At 44.2% G+C, this 25,547-nt stretch overlaps 1 protein-coding gene across 5 annotated transcripts in view; it reads right to left on the bottom strand.

Moving 5' to 3' along the window:
* The window catches only part of LOC111252483 (uncharacterized), an 81,602-nt gene extending 56,740 nt beyond the window's left edge, over positions 1–24,862 (bottom strand). For 2 of the 5 annotated variants that reach the window (XM_022810465.2, XM_022810468.2), the window contains exon 1: positions 20,340–24,861. In XM_022810465.2, coding sequence (XP_022666200.1) covers positions 20,340–20,756 — 417 coding nt within the window. In that variant the 5' untranslated portion in view covers positions 20,757–24,861. Of the gene's footprint in view, positions 1–20,339 lie in introns of all 5 variants that reach the window. The other 3 variants (XM_022810467.2, XM_022810464.2, XM_022810466.2) reach the window with 3 other exon arrangements.
* Positions 24,863–25,547: the final 685 nt, after the last annotated feature.

Here is a 25,547-nt window from a genome sequence, read left to right as displayed (position 1 = left end):
AGACACAATCCAAACCCATATCCTAGTGTTGCTCTGTTTCATACCGAAGGCAAAGCGGCGGTTGAATGTGGCTACAGTTCTCCACACATAGCCAGCAGACACATTCGGACAGAACTACATCGGTGCCGCTAAGTTGATCCGTGGAATCACGAAGAAACGCAAAAAACCGCAATCTGAACGTACGCTCGCTCGCCCGCTCGCTCGCACCCGCCGCGTTTGATTTCAGTCCTTCTTTCTGTTCGTCATGAAGTATCATCGCATTATCACGACAGACAAGTACCATGGTATAATACATCAGCGTCGATGTGTTCGTATACAATGTACAATCAAACGATGTTCTGTATAGACACTACGTCCGTCAATGGACCATTGGCAGTGGCCACGGTCGGTTCTGACACAGCGTGTTCCTCTGCGGCAACCCACCGCAGCAGTAGCAGCAGCAGCGACAGGTAACCAAAAGGCTGACAATGCTATACATCAACGACGGGGAAGCTTAGGTAAAGCATCTGCAGATCGACGGACGCTTACAGCGGCCTGTTCGGTTTGACCTTTCCGATGACAGGCCGGCTCATCTGGTTTTTGGTGCTCCCGCAAACTGCATTCAGCAGCACTGAACAGCTGCCAATCTGCTTTGCGTAGAGCGACCGGTCAGACTATAGAACTGGCCTCTGTTTCTGGCGTTTGTCTGCTAACCGCTGGAATCTCGCGGTTAGCGCGCCATAGGGGGCGCCCCCAAAGATCGCAGGGTTTGTCTGCTAAACGGCACAACTGAGCGGACGACCGACTCGGCATAAAGGTGGCTATGTGAGTGTGGCGTCGGGCTAGCAGCATCCCTACCATATCGTACGATCTCTATTCACACTAGCAAAATCTCTAGGCCTGCTCTATGTAATCGATGCAGGGATGTTGCAAAGGGTATCAACTCATTGTAGCAAACCAGCGGAGAAAACCACCGGGGGTAGTCCGATCCAGCGCTGTATAGCCGCTTCACAAGGCAGCTTTCATCTGGGTAGCGTTTGATTCACAGATGCTAGTATACAAATGTACATATTCACACAGGCACCCACACACATACGAACACGGCACAACGCAAAAGGATCAGAGGTTCAACATGTATCCGCGGGCATCTCCTAAGATACGAGACGAAATGTACATCTAATAGGTTAATACCAGAGGGTGCACGCAACTGAGAAATTTCCCATTAGACATTCGTCCTGTCAAGCAGAATTGATCTGTGAAAATGTTCGATAAAGTTCTTGTAAAGTTCGGTAAGTTGAAAGGATCGCCGCTCATGTTTTTGCTCGAAAAAGATGGAAGCATGCGTCCACCTATCAGCGGCAAACTGTTTTTACAGTATTTTCGCTTCGTATCAAAGGAAAAACTATAAAATGGTAAGATGCGCGCGGGCGTTCGAACATGCCCCGAGGCGCCGAGTTACCAAGTGAAGTTAGCACTGGAAACAACTGTTGGCTTTCATCGCTACGACAAAAAGAAATAAGTTGTTTCCACACAGCTGAAAAGTTCGCTTCTTTTGTCTATTCCTAAAACAAATTGCGGTTGAAAAGTCATGAAAACCAAATGGTCGAATGATAAACGCTTGTTGGGCTAATTATTGACGCTATAATTATACAAATTACTAGTAATTATATTCGTTGCAAAATTATTTACACTTCAGAAACGTTTGTTATTATACCGATCATCATAATTAACAACATCAAAATGATGGTGTTAATAATTGCGAAACCTATTAACAGCAGACGATTATTCTGAAAAAGTATTTTTTTTTTTCTCTACATCTTCTGACCGTTGAACGAACATCTACTAAAGAGCAGAAGTCTTACAATACGGCTGAGGGAATAGACCAGTGAATGCGAATCCAAAAAAAAAAGATTGCAAATCGTCAACCTTAAGATTCTCCAATGAACAAAAACAACCTATCGGAGAGAGGTTGTTTTTGTTCAAGCAGGCTTGGCCGCATTTTCGGCCCATTTATCACAGAAGGCCAATATCAACATCATCACGGTATGCGTTCATTAACTCAAATTTGATAGGTCGCTAGAACAAGCGAGAGACTTATCTAGGAATGCTCCACATAGCACGATTACTTATAGTATACGTGTAGATGGGTATATATCTTTCTCTTCGGTAAGAGCCATTTAAAAGGGCATCGCTAAAACATAAAAAAAAAAGCTGCGGTTCTAATTAGTCGGCTAAATGTATCGATCCATCATTTCAGATATGTTAGCATACGCCGGTCGGCCATTAACCTTTGGCATTTGCAGAAGATGTGTGCTGTTTCTTCATTTTTATATGGGCCAATATAATACGCAAGATTTGGCTGTATCTTCTGGTGATAAATAATCAGATGAAGACAAATTCTCGCTCTTATCGCAATGTGTGTACGGGTTAGTGCTAAGCATAGACAATAAAAATGAGTGCGCTCCGCAACGATGTCTTGATGCTTCAGTACCCACAGTAAACTGTGCTTCGTACATGTATGTATATACATTGTTTACAGATTTAAGTACCGCATACGCCTATCTATCTCTTCTAGCCACAACTAGCGATTCACGCCATAATTGTAATATACGTATTATCTTATAGCTGGCTTTAGTTTTGGCTGAAACCTCTGCTCATATATCTAGGTATTTATGCTTCCAATGGAAAAAAAACAGCCAGTAAAAATAATATATAGATAATTCCACAGACGGACGCCGTAGGAATATGGTGTTTGCGAAATTGCTATTAAACTTACCCACTGGTTTTTTTACTGGATTGGTCTTGGGCAAGCAAACGTTCTCCCAAAAGCAACACGAAGCCTTAAGGCAGTGCAAGAAGCGTGTAACGTAGCTTGGCTACCGATGACAGAATAAATAATTTCATTATTTTATTTTAGCACTCAATAATATCTATCTAATTATAGCTAATTACTTTAACTACACTCCGGACCTAGCCGGATCCACGTAGCAGGTCTAAGATTTAACGGGAGGCAAATTTTCTATTGTAATTATGTAATGTTCACTTCGTTACCTCAAAAATGATATTCAGCTCTATACTGTTTGTCGCCTTAGAGAACGTGATTTAACGAACGATAATAGAAAACACGCTTATATTCCTTACTTTCAAGCGTAACGACAAATAGTACATTTGAATACCGTGTTCGATCCCTAGAGAGCGACACATAGTTAGAAAAGGCCTTTACGATAGTCGTTCTAATGGGGAAATTAGCTCGAATAGGGCAATCGGCGAAACGACCAAAAAGAAGTAAAGGTGGTGGCATGCCACGTACATCAATCAATACGATGTCAGGCGTCCAGATAGTTCATATTGCAAGATCATCACCGCTTCACTCAGGCATACCCCGTCAATCAGAAAGCTATTGCAGATTGACTCATAGATAATTACGTCTGTGAATCAATCTGCAACATCTTTTAGTTCCCAGGTTGGAAGAAGATCGATGGGAATGAGCAATAAAAAAGAGTTTACTCCAATGAACTGGAACGGTGGATTACTCTTTCACCTGCCGAGCAAACATCTTTAATACGATTCAAAATAGCAAGGAACAAATGTGCTTACTGTCAGTGTTTTAACTATGTCACCATCTAAAGGAAAGTGGTGGTCCTAAGTTTAATAGGACGCCAGCGTTGAATATACGCGAACGCTTCTTCAGAACATACATTTCTTTTGTCCTCGATTCTTCTGCTAATCGGCAACACTTTTCTTAGAAGCTACTGTTCGAATTGACCCCTCGGAACACCGTGGTCGTTCAGCCATTGCCCCTTCTTACCTCTTCTAGCCAACTTGAAATAAACTATGCCGATTTTCCTTTTATTTTGCAATCACTAGTCGTTTAATTATTATGGCAATAAAAGTATTGACGCTTTTCGGCACGAGCGATCGCGCTTTCTGACAACACCGCGCCAACTTACTCTTTTTCTTTCCTGGTCTAAGCTCACTTCACTGTTGCTAAACCAATGAATCGGGAATGGTGAGAAGTTAAATTTTGGCCCGGGCCAATTTCATGTCGGCCCTTCACCTTAAGCAGTGTGTCCTGCTTTGCTCAGTTGGTTAGTGTAAAATGCTGAGGTTCATTCGAACGGTCTTGATCGTTTATTAGCAGCTGGATGAGCCTTCCTATCGATAACGTGCCCATGTTCTAGTACAAAATAATGGGCTAATTGTTACTGTGAGCCCAGCTATCCGGCTGACCGTTTGCGTGAAGCGTGCATTATTCTGCAGGTCTGTTGCCTGTCGGCGAACATTTTTTCTATTTAGACAGTTTCGTTGCGGTTTCATCCGCGTGCTATACAATATTTGTGCTGCCATAATTCTATAGAAATACGTTTTTCTTGGTCGCCGATGCAGCCCTGATGTGATTGCAACGATGGAGAGCCACAGATAGCTGACCGGTTATATCATATTAGAAAGCAGGGGTACGTCGAGTTCAGTCAGACGCTTCACAGAAACATTTACTGACATGGGAGACGGGCTCGGAAAGCACAGCAGTACCTAAGCAATACGTCAGAGAAACAGGCCCAAAACAGCATCCACCTAACCCTGTCTGGCCGGCTGGCCAGCCGTGTTTCGATGCAGCGAAAACGAGCCGAAGCATCCCACTGCAGCAGTAGGCCACACTCATTCTCGCTGCGCTAACAATGGCTGAACTAAGAGGCACCAGCTATATTACTATATCATTTAACTAGCGGCATGATCACCTCTATCTCCGGCTGGCTGGTGGTGGTGGCACCATCGTTGCGCTAACACCAATAAGTAACACGCCGTGGCGAGGGCCAGCTCATGCTGGCCAGTGATGGGACTGATACAGTAAGCCATCGCTGACGGAACTCAGGCACACTGCACTGGCGACGACAAGCACTACAGGCTAGAAAGGGACCCTCCAGGTTTTCTCCTACAACTACCATTGCTACTCTCTTAGTGACTGCTACAGACGCCATACGCAGCACGCCTGTAGAATACTACGCTTACTGCAAGTAGCAGAAGCGCCCTTGACCATAGAAAAGGAAAAAGAAGGAGACCAGTGATCGCTCAAGCAGCAGCGGCAGAAGCAACTATGTGTGGAGCTGGTTGCCGCCAGCAGCAGGAAGCCTCTATCGACGCCGGCAATACGACGGACAGTGCAGTAGAAGAGGCAGGCTCTCGCCAGCGACAGCACAAACAGTGACAATATCCACGTTGGTCGGCTTTTTCTCATAGGTAGCGAGAACCGACCCAAAGCACGAAGCAGTCGACAGCAAGCGAAATCGGTCCTGGCGTCGTCAAACAGACCTAGCGAGCGAGCGAGCGACCAACCGATCGAACTATCAACTCGAGTAGTAGTAGCAGCAACAGCAGTGAAATATTCGAATGGCCGCTCTACAAGCACGGCATTGCTCGAACACAAAGCGGGTGAATTTGCCGGCTAGTGAGCGAGCGAGAGAGCCCGCCCTACCAAATGGGAGGGCGCTACGGTCGACGTTCTTCTCAGCGCTCGTCTCTCTAACTCAAGCAATCATCATGGCCCAACATCGCAGGGGACGACAGCAGCAGCGACGACGACCAGGCCGATATGATAGAATAGGCAGACGGTCGATCCGTAGGCCCAACACTCAGTGCCAGGCAGCGTGAAGGAGCTAGTTATATGTGTCCTTATCCACATCGCTGCTATCTCTGCGCGTATGTGCAGCACTGGCCTGTACGGTTCAAGTCTGATCGTTGCTAGCTGGCCTTCAGTCGTCGATCTCTTCTCTCCCGGTTTCTGTTCACCGCGATAGCGCTCTTTTCGTTTCTTCCTCCGCGCCACCGCTCTCGCTGCCTCTTCTTTGTTATGGCGGCGGGGGGTAGTGGTGGCGCGGCCGCTGTCACGCTTGTTCTGTAGAGCTCAATCCACATCTAGTGTTCGTTGTATCTGCCGTAGCTGTGGCTACTACGCGGCAGCAGCAGCGGCGGCGGCGGCGGCCGCCGCGTCGTGAGGGGCTGGGCTTCCTCGTCGTCTCCCCTCCTCTCTGTCGTCCTTCTGCCAACGAGCAGCGATCAGTCGCCACCACAGCGAACTACGGCGGCAGTACCAAACGCCAGCGGACGACCGACTCTATAGCGAAGCAACCGTTTATGAGAGCTGGAGAACTCGGCGAGAGACAGGGGTTTGGGAATGTAGTCGATCAGGCCAGATTACCAATACTAGTTCTTGTGACGAGGTAGCTTTCTAGATCACTCTTATTATTAAAGCTAGCCAACGATAAACAGGACACGAATCTGTCGTATTGTGCGGATCCTTATCACCACAGTAACTATCAGGAACATTCTATTGAACAGCTTCGGAACGATCGTAAGCGTTACCGTAAGCACTAATAGTCGTATGGCAACCAAAGGGAAAATTGATCAAATATCCAAAAATGGATAAATAGGATAGTTCTCAGAGGATTTATGGGTCGTGGTTCAGGGTGATACACAGAAAAATAGTAGAACGAAGCACACCTCAACTTTACAGTAAAACTTTATTGAAATGTACACAATGTATATCATAATTGCATGCATGGAGCCCAAACGGGGACTAGCAGATCTATGTTAATTAAGATAACGGTTAAATGACACTGACAAAGGAACAGATAGATTAGGCAGTGCATTGTAAATTAATGTTAATTTTTGGATTGGAATGATTCGGAAAAGTTGGGCATAATTGCGTTCAACTGAGAAGTAGCTGCAACTGCTTCGACAAAGTAAGTCTATCGTTCGACCTGCTCTTCCCTAGCCCAGGCTAGGGAAGACCTTTCCCACAAAAGTATCCCGTAACGACGATTCCTTTGTACCGGGTGTCAAAGGCTCAGCTCCAGTACAGACTATTTGAACTTCTACTAGTCATCACACAGCCAATGATACCACACATCTATCTATTGTTTCTTCCCATCATCGTATGCTTACTTTCTGAAAGTCTGCCTACAAATTAATTTATTGCGATTTGTCTATTATTCACTATTCGGACGGACCCCGATGTCGTTAGTTGACCAAAGGCAAAGCACAACAAAAACACTCGAGTCACTATTTAGGACACACACGTAAGGGGTAGCAAGTGTTTTTGCGTATGCTGAAATATGTGCTCTCAACTGTGGTAGATCCGTCCGTCTCTTTTCATTTTCTAACAACGGATGCGATTTGCAGTAATAATAATCGTTTGTTTTAGGAATGGGTACGGTTTAGTGTATTGAAGACGTTTTTCATTCTCGGAACGGTAGACATAGAGGTCCCTTCATCAAAGGGACACCAACAAAAAGAAGAAGAACAACTTCACTCAAGCCAGCGACCAAGAGCATTTCTTAAATATATACATGGCGCACTTAATAACATCAGTGCCGAGAGATGGAAGGACAAATTCAAGGAGCTGAATCAGGCGGAAGCGGGTAATAACAAACATCAGCTACGAGTACAACATCTAATACTGATCGTCGATGAATCGTCTACTGTAACAGTTAGATGGATAGACATATACATCTAATTACTCGCTTCCTTGTTCCACTGTCCATCTAATCGCCAACGACGAGACGAGCCAGACATTGCTGTGCACCTATAAATGTACATTTATTATTTGTATCCAACAGTTCCGTGTATTTGTCACCGTTGGGTAGACCCACTGCCCCACTGCTGGTGGTGGAAGTGAACGAGGGAAGCGGACACAAACATAGTGGTTCGCCGTTCGTTTCTATTTTGCCCCCTTGAAATTGGCAGTGACATCACTGACCTAGCTACCATCATTGCTGTCAATCTACAAACTAGCCAGCTGAATAACGTAAGATTACTAAGCGGTCTGTTAGAAACTGCCAAGATATGGCTTACCCGATTAGGTAGGGTCATGATTGGTTCTGAGTGACGCAGCAGCAGACGCCGTTCTGGACCCATCTAAATTTCTACACTCACTCATGCACAACTACCGTTGCTATCTCGTATAGTGCTTACACTAGTCCGAGCTGAATGGAACTACAATAGCCCGTAGGGAAGAATAGCCATCAGCGAATCTATTGTAGCTAATATAAAGGAACGTTCCGTGTTAAAGCAAAACACAGTACAATATGAAACGAATCTCCAGATAGTCTGGGGCTTTCAAGAAAACGCACGGGACAGAAATAAATGTCGTTACTTCACCCAAATTAAAATAGCACCTTGAATGCGTTTTTTTGCACTTGCCAAAAAATCGTCCTTCGTTAGCGTGTCTGTTCAGTGTAACTGCCGTTTGCTTCGATTGTGGCTTCAATCCCAGGCCCAGATTGCTCACAGATCGCTTGAAAAAAATACCTGCTCCAAAATTCATGAGAACCCCTTTGTGGTAGCCAACAAATAGCACGCGAATATTAAAAACGACAACCAGTCTTTAAGGTATATTTGGGATCCATCTAACGATACATACTCTATTACCGAAACAGCCGCTGCACGAAACTTACGATATTATTAGACATGACTTTTTACGCGTCTCCAACTTAATGCCTTTTGTATATATAAAGCTTCCTCGGCTTTTCCGAAAATTGCATGGAGTCTGACAATAACGTACCGTCATTTCTTAGGAAGCTAAGTACGTTTATAGTCCCAGGAGGAATTTGTTGAGTGTAAAGACGTTAGACGATAGCTGCCGATCCGCACTCGAGCCCCAAACACAAACCTCCCGCCTCCGAACACTTAAACAGTTCGGAAATGGCAACTTTGATTCATCGTCTATCATGACACATAATAGACCATGTCAAACAGGCCTTATTTGACCGGAATAGGCTTGTGGTTTTGTTTTAGGACGAACTGACTCCCTCCAGTTCCAAGAATAACAGATCAACGCATGACTGCTACAACACACAGCTTTGTAAAAAGTGTCCAAATTGGTCTCCCTATATATATATATATATATATATATATATATATATATATATATATATAATTTGTCATGTCCCATATATATATGCATATGCGGCGCATAAAAAAGCGTCAAAAATTAAATAGCAGCATCGAATGCGTTTCACAGATAGATTGCGGATAGCGTTAGACAAATTCACTTACGCGAACACTATTAAATTTGGCTAGTTTAGGTAATGGCCTTTTATTAGCAATGACAATCAGGTGCGAACGGTGTTTTTATTTGGATGAGCCCTTTTTTCCAGACTGGTTCGATCAAGCGCTTGCTATCGTCACGGTCATGGCCTGCTCCTTTTGTCAATGAATAATTTTCTACATCACTGCCTTGCTGCTAGCTCGATAGCGCTACGCCAAGGTATTGTGCCTTGATCAGGCCTCAAAGTGCAATATGGCTGCCGGCTTTAGAATTTCTGAAGCGAGTCTCTGTGTCCCGATACGACACTTGATACACTGAACCTATTTTTATTTCGGCGCTAAATATAATTCCTATGAACGTACTAATTCAAATAAAGAGTCAGCCAGAGGAAAATACAAATATCGTATGTGTTCAGCCACATGGATGCAGCAGTTGAATTTTCGCTTTTGTTTTTTATTATTTGAACAATTTTCAACTGCACAAGCTAGCTACAAGTACGGCTGCGGAACGAAGCTAACCGGAATTCTCGAATAATAAGTTACTTTATTGATTACAACTTAATTACGAATTAATACATTTGTTAGACTTATGGATATTGCTCGTGTGGCCGAGTTTCTCGATAGTCGATAGTAAGTAGAGTCGACAGAACTTACTTTTATACAAGAGGTACAAATAGCTTTGTACACAACATTGAGAAGCTAGTGCTCGATTCATCCCAAACACAAAAGCTCGTCCTTGTGACAATGTGTTAAATCTTGATCGTTCTGCTTTCTCTGAAGTTTGGTTATCAATATATGGCGTTTGTAAGACTTTTGTCATAATTCTCTGTCACTGGGTGATAAATGTGGTTTTTCTTTAATGACGCTAGAAACACGAACGTGAAGCACCCCGATCTATTCAATAGGTAGAAACAGTAGTGAAAATAAACCGTACAGATTCTGTTTTGTTTGCATTGTGCAATAGTTTAAATGGGTTGAACGTTCTCAGGCAGTGCTTCGTTGTCGATACAATCGTCTGCAGTGTAATACATGGGCACATTGGAGGGCGCCCAATTAAGAGATAAAACGTGTTATTTTTGCACTGCTTAAGTTATCATCGTGCCTAAAGGCATTAGCAGCGTTTGAAGGCGGACCCGGCAATCTGCGGTTGGTCGATACCTTAGTCGATGCATGCGGGTTCACGGATCGTCATCACTGTCTAGCTGAAGAGGGTAGCAAACCCCCAAGGGCCATAAACCCATCAGCTGACAGCCGACAAAGAAATAGTCACACCTCGACAACAGAGGATCTTGTCGACTAATACCGCCACTCGGCCGTTGCATCCACGGAACTGGATACTCAGACGAGCTCTGGCGATTTGCTCCGTTCCTAATTCTATGGAAACGTCGAAAACAGCAACTTAAGCGCAACGTATAATGTAAAGTATTTCGCGAGAACAGCTTAATCTAAGAAGATACGATATAAGATCAATCGTACAGCAGTCCGTCATTAGCTTGCAATTACCGTGTTACCTTTCGAATGAGTAGCATTGCCAGATTCCGACCTGAATCGTTGGTCATTACCATTTCGTATCTAGCAAGACATTACAGTTCTGCCTAGCAACGAATCGGCCTATTTAAATTGCACTCCGCTTTCCCTGGCTATTAGCAGTACAATTGTATCCACAGTATACTTTTAGGGAAGCACTTAATAGCATAACGCTAATGGTCGTCTAGCGTCTCTGGCGCCTTACGAACCGTTAGCTTAATCTGACAGACAGGCCTCTCAGGTTGCACTCGACTGATGGCGCCGTGACATCATCACAGTCAAATGAACCCTATTGTCCTGTATCACTTTTCTGATGACGCAAGTGCACGCCTATGGAGCGTCTGATAGCTAGGCAGGCAGATACCTCTTCAAGCGCCCGCTCAAGAGCTTGAGATGGCCTTCTACTTTTACGACCCTACCGCTGTAGTGAGGTATCATTACCTTCCTTTGCAGAGGTACCGATTTCTTTCGGATCGCACTGGCATTTCAATCGTACTCACTTATCCTAATAGTAGAACCTACATATGTGCCATTTATTAAGCCATACTGAACACTTCAGCTTATGTGGGGTAATTGGGATGAGAGCTAGATTCAAAAATATAACACGAAGTTAAAGCTCATGAAAAATTGGTAAATTTACGATAAAACCGTCATGTAGACACCAGGAAACTTTGGTTCAATATCCGACACTCAGTGAACTGTTTATTGGCAAAGCTGAGGTCAGCGTGCGTGAACATTTAGGGTACAAATTCATCCATTTTTACACGGAAAGGCTCTCCTGGGCATTCCTACCAAACGCCCCTGGCGAACCCTCTGACGCCGATGATTCCACCAATCTTCGTGCTGTTCTCCCGGTCCCGGTAAGCGGATAAGGCTTCTCTGGCTCGAGAGATTCATTCTATTAGTTGTTGGGTGGTGCTAATTTTACGACGTGTTGAGGGGTACATACACAGTAGAGTTTTACGACCGGTTGTAATCTCCCAATTGGATCGTTGTTACGGAACAGGTGCACAATAGACTTAACGCTAAACGCTTATTGGCGAGATACTTTGTACCCAGTGATTGACTCCCTTTGAAGTATACTGATTTAAACCAAGTTGGGCAGATTCTAGTAAGTGACTCTTCGGAGCTTCTGATTTTTACTTAACTAGCTATCAGAATTTCCTTATCTATAAATATATCAAGAAACTGTTCACTAAGAAAATAAAATTGAAGACACTGAAATAATAATAATTATTATTATTATGATCACTATCATTAAGAATGGCCAGTACCCGAAAATGACTAAAAATTTGGGTTATATATGTAAGCCTGGAACATTCTGAAAATGACTCAGCATTTTTTTTTTTTGGCCAAATTTGATGCGATGAAAACGGTATGTTAAAGATACAAAAAAAAAAGCTTGCTTGTAGACTCGACTACTTCTTTTTAGGTAACTACCCTAAGAACGATTGCCGACGTACGAAACACATACATACATACATACTACGGTTGCATAGTTTTTCAACTTCACAGAATAGGCACAAAGCTTTTTTTTCCTTTATACCATGAAGTCGAGTACGATATTTTCCGCACGAATCGTTTAAATACTTTTCAATTATATATTAATGTTTTCGTTTCACTGCTCCTTCGGTTCCTCGCACGGTTTTATATGTATAGTTTAGGTCAGCCTCACTTTAAAATAGCTGAATGATCGCGAAGAGGGTTTTTAATTAACGTAACACATTAGGGACTTAATTAAAATGGAAGCACAGGATAATCAAAGCACGGATGTGGAGCACTTGCTACAGGACTGCAGGATGACTAAACCATGATACATGGGATCGAGGTGACTGAACAATCGGAGCAGAGTAATCGGATTACCGAATGAATGTACAAAAATTACCAAAATAGGGCAATAGGCAATGCAGAAGACTCTCAAACAATACAACAGGTTTACTGATGCTAGATCATGGAAGCATCGCAAAAAGAAGGTTGCAATAAGTCGACAAGGACAACTATAACGAGGTGACCGAGGTGCTACAACAGAGCGATAAGGCGGCCACGGCAAGTATGGGATCAGGCTCAAGAACTACTACTCGTTTTAGATTTAAATTGACAACATTAATAAAGTGTAGCTGAATGGCGTCAGTAGAATCATGTGCAATAGATGGACAAATAAGGCCGTGAGCCTGAGTGTCCGTAGGCAAAGCTAGGCGGCACTTAGACACCCGTGATGCTGTCCGTCACATAGATCAAAAGACAGAACTCACTGCACTCCAATGATAACAATCACCGATATAAACAAATAATTAAAAATTTCCAGCATTTCGATAATTCAATAATTTATGTCTTTGAAAAACAACTCATGGAGATTAACAAACAATCGCGGCGGGGTACTTACTATATATAGACAAGTTACTATATCTCCACATATCCAGCACAAGCGTTTTACGTTACTGTGGTATAAACTCAGTGGTACAATCAAAACCCAAGAAGAGCGACCCATATCCTGTGTGGGCGACAGACCGAATCGATTTGAAATTCACTATACACTTGCCAATATCCATAGAACTGAACAAGTATCTTGCCCCTGACTGATATTATCGATAAACGGGTAATTTATTTTATTGTCGCCTAGATTTTTCACTGGACGCTGAATATTACGTGAACGTTTTTTTATACCTTACATAAATATATATATGTATTATGTACTTTTAGCAAATCGGGCTAGCAGTTATCGAAAATTGCTGTTTTTACTATAGTTGGGTGATCATATTTATTTAGAGACTGACATATGGATGCATAGATATCGTTATTCCTGTATCGTTTTTTAAACATTCGTTTTTGCGGCCACGAAGACTGTTTTCCTGATTTCACACCAGTTTTACCATATACTCGTAGAGCTAATATATTCTTCTCGTGTATTTTACTCGACATTTTTTTTCTCTGCCTCAACTCGAAATCAGTCTGTCCTCTGATTCATAATCAGCAGTAGTCGTCCTCAATTGTTCCTATCGCCGAACTCGCTAGCTGGTTGATTGTACATTGCCAGATAGATGAAATAAGAACGGCTAGCCCAAACTGTATTTGTTTTAATTGCATTAGCATCGCCAACGCTAGCTACACTTAATTTCACCCGTCACCGTATTAGATGACGACACGAGGATTCGAATAGCATTTTGCCCAGGGTTCTATTTTCGGTCGAGTGAAAGCTACTACCCCATTATTCTAGCCTCCCTCTCTTACTCTCACTATCACATTATTATCGTTACGATGATTATTATTATTATTATGAACTGCGTGTGAAGTCTGGTTCGTGTCAAATTCGAAATGTTGCTCGATGATTTGCTGAGCCGCCGCCGCCGCCGCCGCCGCCGCCACCACCGCCACCGCCACCGCCATCGAGCGAAGTACGGGGTAGCAGCGACGGGGGGTAGCTGCCTGTCTGGCAGAAGGGCGTAGGGAAGATATGAATTTGTCGGGGAGAGGATACGAAAACGAACCCCGTCTCATCTGTGGGCCCTACGACACACGGAGAGAGGGGCATGCAAGGATTCGCGTTAGGCCGGGTAATACAGGATATTTGAGCTATCGCAGTTCAGATGCCTCAGTCATCGAGGGCGCAGGAGTCAGCCAGTGAGTCCTTTCTTGGTTCCTTGAAAACCCTCACACCCTTTTTTCCGCGTTCACAGTTCCCAGCGCACATCCGGACTCAACTAGCTCCTTCAAATTGAATTAACCAAGAGCCTGATGCTAGTGTAGCAGTAGCGGAAGTCCAGTTGTAAAATAAGATTTCTCATACTCCCAACCCCCGTTTGTCGTCATTATTTATAATACACGAACAGCAAGCACGCCGATGAGTACACAGGTCTGTCCACACAAATCCACCGTTGGATTCATGCCAAGATCACCCAGGAATGAAGCACTTAGATTTACGAATATAACATAAGCATCCACTACGTATATGCCTGTACGATTCTCATAGAGAATCTCTACGGCTCAGTGCGTCGACGATTCAAAATGTCCCGAACTCAAGTTGCCCGGTTAAAGAGGGAGGCGCACAATTATACTCTGGGTACTATGTGCAACCCAGCAGAAATTCTATACCTGTAAGGGCGGTGTTGATGGTATGTGGATAATATTTTACCGCAGAGCGTTGCTTTAAATGTTTCGAGTTTTATATCCGGTGGTGGCGTAAGCGTCGACCACTTGTGGTAGGCATTGCTTTCCCATTATAAGGTATGCATACGAAAATTACCTTACTACACGGTCTTTTTGCGCAAAAGACATAGGGCAAATACATTGTTTGCGTTGATCCTTTGATACGGTTCGAACAACAAGTCTTAATAGAACCGCTGGTTTACTTTGTGTCGTTTTGGATTTGTTTCCTATTTTTATTTGCTCATCAGTACTATCTCTTACACTAATGTGTCTTCTCTATTACGTAACATCGCTGTTCAGTGGTTACAGGAGATAGCTAGCAACGAGCCATATAGGCTTTTTATACTGTAAGCGTAAGTATTCATTAGCAAACGGCCACATGTACGTCGAGGTATGCCGAGATCAGATGTGAATGAACCTATCCGATACCATATAACCGTCCGATATTGTAAAGTACTGCGCTCGTAGTAAGCGCGACGTAAGAGAACGCCTGCAAGTCTGTGTAGTTAATGGCGGAATCTTTCTTTCAGGTTGTCATCAATTGCGCGGTGAATTGCGAGGTGGTCCGACATCTTGTTTCTACAACTAGCCGAAGATCTAGTCTAAGGTCCGAGATCGGTGGCCACACGAGCGAAACACACACCATCAAACAAATAGACGAATCATTAGCTCGTTGGCTGCGCGCCTTAGGAAGCCTAGAAAAGGAGTGAGGACATAAAACTCTCGTCCTGTGATGAAGCTTTCTGTCACTGTATAGTCTCATTGCTTTCATGTGCCACATAAGCATCGGGACTGCGCTCGCCGGTAGTACCAGCATCAGCCTAATCGTTGATCGGTGTTTCGCGACAGCTTCTGACAAGCGTGGACCATTTGCATTAACCAGTGCTTCAACGCCTCTAAAATATTGATACCAATACGATTGTTCAGCTTTTGGCGAGACTTACGCAATACTACATTTATCTAATACCTGCAGTAGGCCTTCATTTTGACGGATCCCAATCTGTTAGTCAGAACCCTGGGAAACAAGGATGTTCACTTGAGAAAGTAAAAACACGCCAAAAAGGTCTTCCTTCAAGGCGAAAGATGCCACAAGTGTGAGTCAGACACGATATCGTTTAAAAAGAACATAAAGCTATTTAATTATTCATAAAATATATATATTAGCGTCAACAATGCTAGTCCTTGAATAGCCCAAGCTTCAGAACGATTCCCGCCAGATAAGCTAGATACAAACAAGCAGCAGCAGCAGCAGCAGCTGAAACATCGTTATTTAGAATGACCGTTAATCTTGTGTTTTACATATACTTGCATACAATAGAAGTGCTAAGTAGTTATCACTATTTATATTTTTATAGAGCCAAATTTTTTGTATGGAATGCTATACAACGCCAATAGGGAGCGAGAGGAGTATCATACGAATCAATAATGATAGCTAATATTATTAAAAAATACGATACATTTTAATTTACTTGCAATTTTTCCTTATTAGTTTCACTCGCAGGCAACTTCAGTTTAGCTTAGAGGTTTATATAGTGAAGATGGAATGCCATTTCCTGTCAACCTTTCACCTCTGATGGGTCCGACCGGGCTTTCCCTCTTGGCCATATTCGTTTTGGTGCAGGTAAACGACAGATTGTTATAGCTAAATAACTGAAGTCGTCGATGGGGTCTTGCGAAAAAAAAAAGACATCATCGCCTTCGCGGATAGGGCGTAATACTACGCCGGGCAATCTGCTACGCTTCATATTTCCTGCTAGGATGCACAGTAGTCGGTAGGCCGCCTCCAAATTCGTTTGACAGGCGTAGTTCATTAGGATCCATTAGGATGAGTATTGTCCCGAAAAGATCCTTTATCGCCATAGACTGATCAATTTTCCTCAAGTGCTGAACTCGAAGCGCTCAACTGAACTTAGCTCGTCACTCTTGCCGATATTGTTAATATTCACAAGGAACCTACAACGAATTGCTTGCAATAATGATTTTTTATTTTTATGAAGATTATTTATGAAGATACGTAGTCTAATCCCATGTAAGTCGACCTGTAGTGAACGCTTTAGGAAAAACCTATATAGGATCAAATACATTCTACTATCTTTAAACCGATAACGCACTAACAAAGACGAAATCGTCGGTTAGACCCAAAACCGTCAGTAAAAAGGGTAATAACCTTTAATACTTTTAACACCTTTGTAATGACTGCATGAAATGAGTCGAATTGTACGCCCAGTCCTGCCGTTATGTATTGTTTAAAACAGATGCACGAATCAGTAAGAGCCGGAAAAGAATAACGTGACGGGCGGGGGCAAGGCCGATTGCCTCACTTCAAGCCTTCGTCTATTTCTGATAACAAATAGGTGGTCGAAGTAATGCAGCGCGCTATGCCATGTTACGCGGTCGTTGCCAGAGGGGTTCCGTTGGTCGATTTTTGGCGGGAAGTGCCGGCCCGGTGACCGAAGGAAAGGGAAAGGGTAAACAAAGGTGGCGCTGAGATCGGCCTTTTCGATAGCGCCTCTTCTTACACACAGTCGCACGCATAGTCTGACGTGCAGGAGGGCCACCCACACAACTGACGACCCGCGCCGCGTTAGGTTGGGACGGAGCACGGAGGTGTTGAATCCCCATCGCGATGGGCCAAGCTGGGTTCGAACGGCTGTATCACCCCCAAGCAGACAGATGCCGCATACAAACAAAGAACCTAGACAATGTATGACATTGTACTAACAGCTAGCTAACAAGCATCGGCAGACAAACGAACCGACGGCCTACTCCGCTCTGTTGCCGTTATTTATGTTAATGAATGTTGGTCTGTGTGTTGACAAATTGTACGTAATATCCCGCTCAACGTACCTATGTGAAAACTTGTTCGGATTAATCTACACAATACGATTTATACGAGAATAAGTTTGGAGAGTAGATGGGGAAAGCGGACGATATGGGTCTAGGAGATGCTAAATTAAGCTACAAGTTTTAACAGCGGCACAATCACACGTTACTTGTTTGTTGTGTCCATATTGTGACGGCTGAGATATATTGTCTATATGGCTTATATATGGTAATACTGTACCCTCGAATATGAGTGACGTAGAAGCTGCAAATGCTCATGAGTGAAATGGGCGAAATTCATTGGCTGCGCTGGTTCCGTTATGCCGTCAGAAATCGACATAGCAAGTATGCGTACTGCGTAAATGTTGATTGGCTACGCGTTCTTCGGACGTGAAACTAACGAGCTAAATTATTCGGTGCCAAATATACTTACTTATGTACAGCCGAGGGGGGGACGTTACCAACTGTAAAACAGTATCTTCTGACGCTGTTTAGCTCTCATGGATTCGGATGTGCGTACTAGCCCAATTTTTGTGCATAATTTCGAACGCAGCCTTTTTTCTTTATGTTTAATTCATCTTTAACGGCAATTCTATAGCATACTGCCATAGCAAACAATCAATCAGACAGAAAATCATATCGAAGGAAATCAGTACGAAATATACCATGTTCTAAGGTTCCGTATGCATCGTATCAAATATTTTATTCTATAGGTTATCTATTATTTGTCAGAATCTTCGCTACGGTTCTCGACCAACTCGTCTGTTTGTAAGTTTAATAAGGAAGTGTGCTATCACAACGGCATCACGACCACTTGCAAAAGCTCGAGCTCGACAATTCATCGCTAGAAGGACGCGGTCCACTGTACTCATCATCTCCGCCACAGATATTCGAACAACATCGGCCGACGAATATTATTAAAAGCATAATATTGTCGTTATAGTATGGAGTCATAACGAATCGGGTGAAGCCAGCGTCTCTTCATCCTATTCCTTGCCATTTTCATTATCTGCCTGCAGCCGAAGTAGAACCAAAAGAAAATATCTTCGCAGACGCCCTGTCGTGCCGTTGCGCTGCTCTATGCGATGCTGCGCGTCCAAGCGCGTTATCTCCGCTTCCTTTGCTCGACAATATTTTCACGGTTCCTCAGCTGTGGCATCATGACGGCACGTTGAACATTGTGGAACCCATCGAGCGCTGCGCCACCGGCCGGCCGACAGCAGCGCCAACGACAACAACGACATGCTAATAAATCTCATAAAAACCTGAACGTGTCACCAGTAATTATAATAATTTATTCATATACATTATTAATCTTTAATATATGATATATATGCCAACAACGTATATACGAGTATCATATAAATATAGAAGATGCTGTATCTGGATAGTCAACGGATCGTAGTAAAAAATCAAGCGAAGAGCCTTTACACGCTGGTATTAGATAGATCTATCATTGTAACAAAAATTGCACTAGCAATATTGGTGATATAGCATATTTTCTACTAAATGATATCTTGGCCATCTGACAGAAATGTTAGCGAAACTATTCAAGTGTTTTTCCATATTCTATTGAATTCTTTATGGACGAACGGCTACATTGTTCTAATAGCTCTTGCCATTTCAAAACTATGTGTAGATAGTATAGTAAAACGATAACAGAGCTATATACACATAGGGGTATTTTCAGTCAATTTGGATATGGAGAAATCAATCAAATTGCTCATCGTGTTCTAACTAATTACGGTTCGTCATCCAGCGAACGACACAACGTTCAGGTTGCAACAACGGAATACTCATGATCCCGTAGTTTTTTTCACAACGCAACCCTAAACAGGCTGTGCATAAGTTAAACAGTGATAGTCAATGAAAGTGGTCATTTTTTTCTATTACTGATAACCAAGATGAACGAGAATTTTAGTCCGAATATCGATTTCTAGCGGTAATCGACTTGTATGCCGGTCACTCACGAACGACACGTATCGAAAATGAATACCAAACCATGATCAGCTAACCTTGTACAGACAGGGTATTCAGGACACCATAAAAGGCCGCCCAGGCGACATTAGGTACTAGTTATTATCGGCAATGATGTACTGAGACGCAAATGTGTGAACGATCAAACTACCCGCCACAGACATCGTGAAGGTGTTCATTGTCGCAAACCTATTGGTTAGCAGCAAAACGTTTCTGCTGCAGTAAAACGTTCATACCTGTGATTTATGGACATTTATCGTTCGCGATCAAGTTCAAAACATGTGCGTACAACATGTTTTCAAGGACGGATAATCCGTTTAAAGCGTTCATTGTTCGGTAAAAGTAGTAACGTAATATTCGTACTAGTTGAAACTTCGCTTGACGTTAAATACGACAATGATAGGATATAACTACGCTTGCCAAAGTATCCCTGCTCCTACATTGCAAATCTTAAATCTTTATGAATGAACAAAACTCTACTCAGTATCTATGCTTAAATGCTCCTGTGGGCAACGAACGAAACACCGATTTGTAATAACACTCCCTGTAAATAAATGAAGCGGCCCTCAATTCTTTCCTACCGTAGGTGTCGACTATGCCATTTTTAGGTAGTGCTTAAATTTAGTAAATCAAATTCAATAAAATCGTTATCCTGAGAACCACAAGAATTATTACCGAGTTGAACGATTAAAACGTTAACGAGCTGTATATGCGTCGTTTCGCAGCACAGCCCATTACATTGGGTAGTAACCCAATGTAATAACATCATACCGTGCCACCATACCGTCGTACATACATGCCTATATAGAGAGAGATAAGCGCACGCTCACACATTATGTTCAACCTACCTGGAACTTGTTATCTCCGAACTTGTCGCAAAATTTGTCACTAATGTACTTTTTATCCTCGGTATCCGTGGTCACCTCGTCGGCGTCTGTCCGCTCGCCATGACTGCCGCGGTAGTGGAACTGGTTGGTGGCTGGTTGTCCATTGCCTCCAGTAGCGCCACCCACACCGACCCCCCCGACTCCCCCGACAGCGCCCATTCCGGCGGCCGCCTGGTAGAACTGGTAGTACCCCTCAGCGGAGACAGCCGGCGAAACTGGCGTTACTGGCGGCTGCGGAGTTCCTCCATTGCCGCCGCTGCCCTGAGCCGCTCCCGGGCCGCCACCATCATCACCGCCCCCTCCAGCGCCCCCTCGGGCACCTCCCGCTACCTGCGGGTTGGGGCTTGGGTACATGTTGACAAATTGATAGCTACTCATGGCGCATCACTCTGCGTTGCGGGCTCAACACACAACGATACAAATCGAGACCGCAAAACGACAACCGATTATCTCTTTTACAACCTCAACCAGGCCCAACGCGATCGACACAATATAGGCACACACTACAATTACCATGTACGACTAGAAGACTGACCCTTATACATCTGCTGCTAAGACCGGAAAATTTAATTTCTCTTCCGTTCTTCTTTGTTTTTTTCTGTTGGCCACTTCGTCTTTCTTCCCAATCACTTGCACACAATCACTTTCAATCAATTACTGAATTGAGTAATCGCTCTCGAGACGATGCCCGATCACTATTTTTTGATATCTTGAGACGACTGGATCAAACACCGAACTCCCCACCCCAGCACAACAACGATAACGTGTTGACGACAATAGCGACACCAAATAACAATTACGACATAATTATATCGATGAACAATGGATATATTGCTTAGAATGCGCCTGATGGCTGCATTTGCGCTCTACGGCTGTAGATGCCGTTTCGGATACGGCGTTTTCCGTTCGAAAAACCCAGCCTTTTTTCTTTGCTACTTTTCGACGGCCATGAACACCAGCTCCACTTCTATTATCAACTAATCGAGTCACACACTGCACGAAAATCGCTATTAGGATGACAACTAGCGCCACTACCTGAATTTGCCACTAAATATAGCAACGCTTCACCGTACGCACCACGAACAACAGAGTAAATGGCTAACTTACTAAGCAACAAAGACGAGATAACTTGTTTACTTGTATTGATGAGCGATATCAGCGAACATCGAATGGAAGCTAAGGAACACTTTGCCGCGAATCCGCTTGTGTTTTACGCTGGCTTCGGTTTATTGTCTTGTTATTTGGTACTGTTACTCTAGCGTTTAAGAGAGTTTTGTTACTGTTATTGGCTTACTCGATGACATATTTCCTTTAATTTGTAGCAGGATAGCTTTGGAGCGTGTGTTTCCTTACGCCGAGATTCGTCTGAGTTGCTGAAGGAAGAGCCGGAACCACTGAAACAACGAACACAACCGTTTTTCCTCCTGAACCCTATAGGTTGGGGCTGAGCCTAGGCGCAACGTGCGGTGCGCAAGAGGTTCACGATGGCAAAACTCAAAGTGCCGGTAACACTTCTTCGTCCAGTCGGATGATTACGAGACCATTAACGCTTCCCTATATTCTGCAGCCTGCTCTCTTCGTTTCTAATGCTTCTTTGTATCTGCGCTCTGTTTGGCCACAACGTGTGTTCGTTTGGCTCTTTGTTTGTCTGTTATTGTTTAAGTAACTCTGCTGATGATTTTCGTCACCTGTCACCAACCGGTGAAGAACTATATGTAGAAGACTGTGTAGGAGCTATTATTACAGGAGACCCCTAGCCCAGTTTCTGCTAGAACAACGAGACATGGCGCGGCGGCACGTAGCGACCAGTGATGATTCTTCCTTTCATCTGACCGATTGGTGGGGTCAGAGGTTTGGCTTGCACAGAAACAGCTGACTCCCTCTAACGGAACAGAAAAGCTCGCGGAGTCCCGTCGTAACGGTCGGGTTTGTCGTGGCCCTGGCAGACCGAACTGCTGCTGCTGCTGCGGCCACTGGAAGGTCTGAGTTGGTTGAATCTGATTCGGAGTCGGAGTCGCCGGCTTCGCAGCCGTTGTGGCGCGTGTTTGTCACGCGGTCGTTGCCGTCTTTATTGCGAACAGCTGTCGTCTAGCTCTGCCTGCTCGCCAGAGGCGGCGGCTTCCGTAAATTTTCACCAAGCCTAAGTCAATGCTAAGTTCGACTTGTCGACTTCACCTGGACAGACACACGCAGCTTTTTCTGTGTAAGCAGTGACAATGGATCGTGATCGACGCGCCAAGACTGAACTGGTCCTGTCGTTTCCTATCAGTCGATTGACGTAATATTGTCAAGAACGTGTTGATATTTTTGAAGCTGAGTGATCTAGTCGTCCTTGCTACTCGGTTCGAAATCCAAATAGGGGATTAACAGAAACACACTTCATTATTCATCTGATTATTCCTCGGCTCTATACGGACGTGATTCAGCTGTCAAACGTTTCTTTAGCTAGGACTCAGTAGAGCGAAACTTAAACGGTCATCGACTGCGACTGCTGTTGCGAGTGGGGTAACGGTGGTCGCATGTGTAATCCGTTGTTGTTGTTAACGCTGCCGCTGCCGTCGTGGATTCGCCTAAACACCTTCGATACTTGCATTGGGTATTGAGTGACCAAGCGCTATTTGTTTATTTGATAGCACAGCCTATAGCAGCTGGCTATGTCAATCTGCTACCAACATAACTCTACTGTTGCGTAAGGCCTTTTTCAGCGCGATCATTAATAAAAGATTGAAGTTAAGGCTCCACTGGTTGGCCAACGCTGCTGTTAACTATGTATGGTAGACCAACAACGCTTTTGTCAACTTCTTTTGCTTCGTCCCTTGTTTTGGTAACTTGGACGTCAATGGAGCAAGATCGCCACCACTGCTTTCACTTTTCGATTATTGTACGTGGTAAAATCGGGCGTCGAAAGTTGAGCTTCAACGTTTCTCTAAAGATAACGAGGATTCTGTCGTCATCAAGCGTTGTCGCAGAAGGTTGCTGAGGTGAATAATGCTTTAGTTCTATTCTTCACGGTGTCCTACCAGATAGAGCTATGGTAACAAGTCAAAGGTAACGACTTTAAACGATATCGTCGTTGTTGTTAATGATAACAACCATAATCATATCCAAGTTGAACACACTCAACTCGATACATATCTCCTTGGAGAGTTTGGCAACTTCTTCACCCTTTCTATGTTTCCGCCACTAGCCATGACACTTGGAGCGGCTACTCGGAGGCGCGTGGGGGCCGAACGATGTGCTCGCTAAGCGTAGCTCAGACTCCGATACAACTATTCTACTCAGAGACGATTTAACACGTCGTCGAGATAAACTACTTTAACATAATAACGTTTGATAGATGATCCTTTAGTCATCGCTTAGATGAACCGCGTTCGCCTGCCTTCAGCGACTGTTCGGAACTACCATCCGATGAGGTGCCGATCAGCAGTATACTACCAGCAAACAAAAATTGTCAGTATTTCATTTTCACGCGAATTCACCGTCTTCACTTTCAAAACGTGTCACCTTTTCAGCGCGACGATGTCCACCCATCATAAACATTCACGTGTTTTTACTTGATGCCTTTCGTTCTGATGTGTGATATGATTATGATGATGATAATAATAATAATAATACTGGTAATAATGAAACGACGACAATCACATCCGTGTTTTTTTTGCGTTGACCACGTCTTCCTTTATTGTACCACTTTTAAGAATTTGATATTTTTGCTTTCGAGCGTCCGCTGAGAACAACCGTATTGACATAACATCGTCTGCATTGAACGATACGACAGTGTTTGGCCAGCTGAATTCATGGAAGGTAGCAAAATTACCGTTTACTCATTGGATCTTGTGATCGTGCACTTAAAACGAATTCATGAAAATTTTGTGCGAACTGGCCTCTCTACGTGCTAGCAATGTATGCTGGCATCAAACAATGATAGTTCGTTGCTTTCTAACACGCATTTGCCACTCGCTCTCGTACTCAGTGATCTGTGCGGTCGCAGGGTTTTTGGCTGACTGCTCGTTGGCCTTTGCTGGCCTGCACTGGGTCTGCCAGCCAGTCTTTGTTATCGTCAGCTTCTTGGGATGGTCACAGCTACGATAGCAGTCGTACGGTATCTCAATGCTTCGTTCTGTTTCGTGCTGTTAGCAACAGTAGATGCCTGCGCTCTCGCCTGATTTGCTTGTGCTGCGGTGCCTTCTCATGTGCGTTCTTTACAGTAGATCCTGAGCACAGCGTTGAGGCCAGGTCGCGGAGATCAGACACACGGATCTAGTGCTAATAAAGTAGTTCGTTCTTTTTCTTCGCAGCCGTAGTGGTAGCAGGCGCCGTCGTCGTCGCCGTGCCGTGCCAGTGGTAAGCAGTGTAACGCTACTTGCCTGCCTGCCTGCTTGCTTGCTTGCTCGCTCGCTCGCTCGCTCGCCGCCGCTAGATAGATAGAGGCTCTTTCGGTTGCCTGAGAAGGAGACGGCGACGATCAAGAGCTAGCCAGCCACCATAGGCAGGCAGGCTATCAAGCACCGATAGTGCGAGCCACAGCGGCGGGCGCATGCGCCGCTCAGCGAGTGCAGCGCCGCCTGTTCTGGGCGGAGCCTGGGAGCGAGACTACGAGGGGCGGGCATGTTTACCTCGTCGGCCATTGGGCTTTTCTATATATACATACATACATGTACGTATGTCAGTGATGTACGTATATATATATATATATATATATATATATATATATGTATATGTATATATATATGGCACGCTAGCAGCAGCAGCGGCAGCAACACACGGTAGTGGTGCTTCAGCGGTAGGGCGCGGTGCAGCGGCGCACGCTGCTGCTGTCTGTACCATCGCTGCTGGCTGTTGTACTACCAGTCAGCCAGCAGCAGGCAGTGTCTGACGGGCTGTAGTACAGAAAAGCCGCCGCCCGAGGCGGCAGCAGCAAAGTCGGGATCGCGACACCCAGCCAGAAAATCTACACGCCGCGCTATATATATATATATATATATATATATATATATATATATATATATATACATACACACACACATATATATATGCATGTGTGTGTGTATGTGTGTGAGTGTGCAGCCCAGCCGTCGGATGTCGGTCTAAGCCACCGACTGGCAGAGACGTCGGTCGTCGCTGAGCAGCCATGCTTGTATATATATATGTATGTGTGGCGTGCTGTATATA

This window comes from Varroa destructor, unplaced genomic scaffold (assembly GCF_002443255.2).
Source record: "Varroa destructor unplaced genomic scaffold, Vdes_3.0 BEIS01000006.1, whole genome shotgun sequence".
NCBI lineage: Eukaryota > Metazoa > Arthropoda > Arachnida > Mesostigmata > Varroidae > Varroa > Varroa destructor.
The sequence above is the reverse complement of the archived record's forward strand: the minus strand, read 5'-3'. Positions and strand labels throughout refer to the sequence as shown.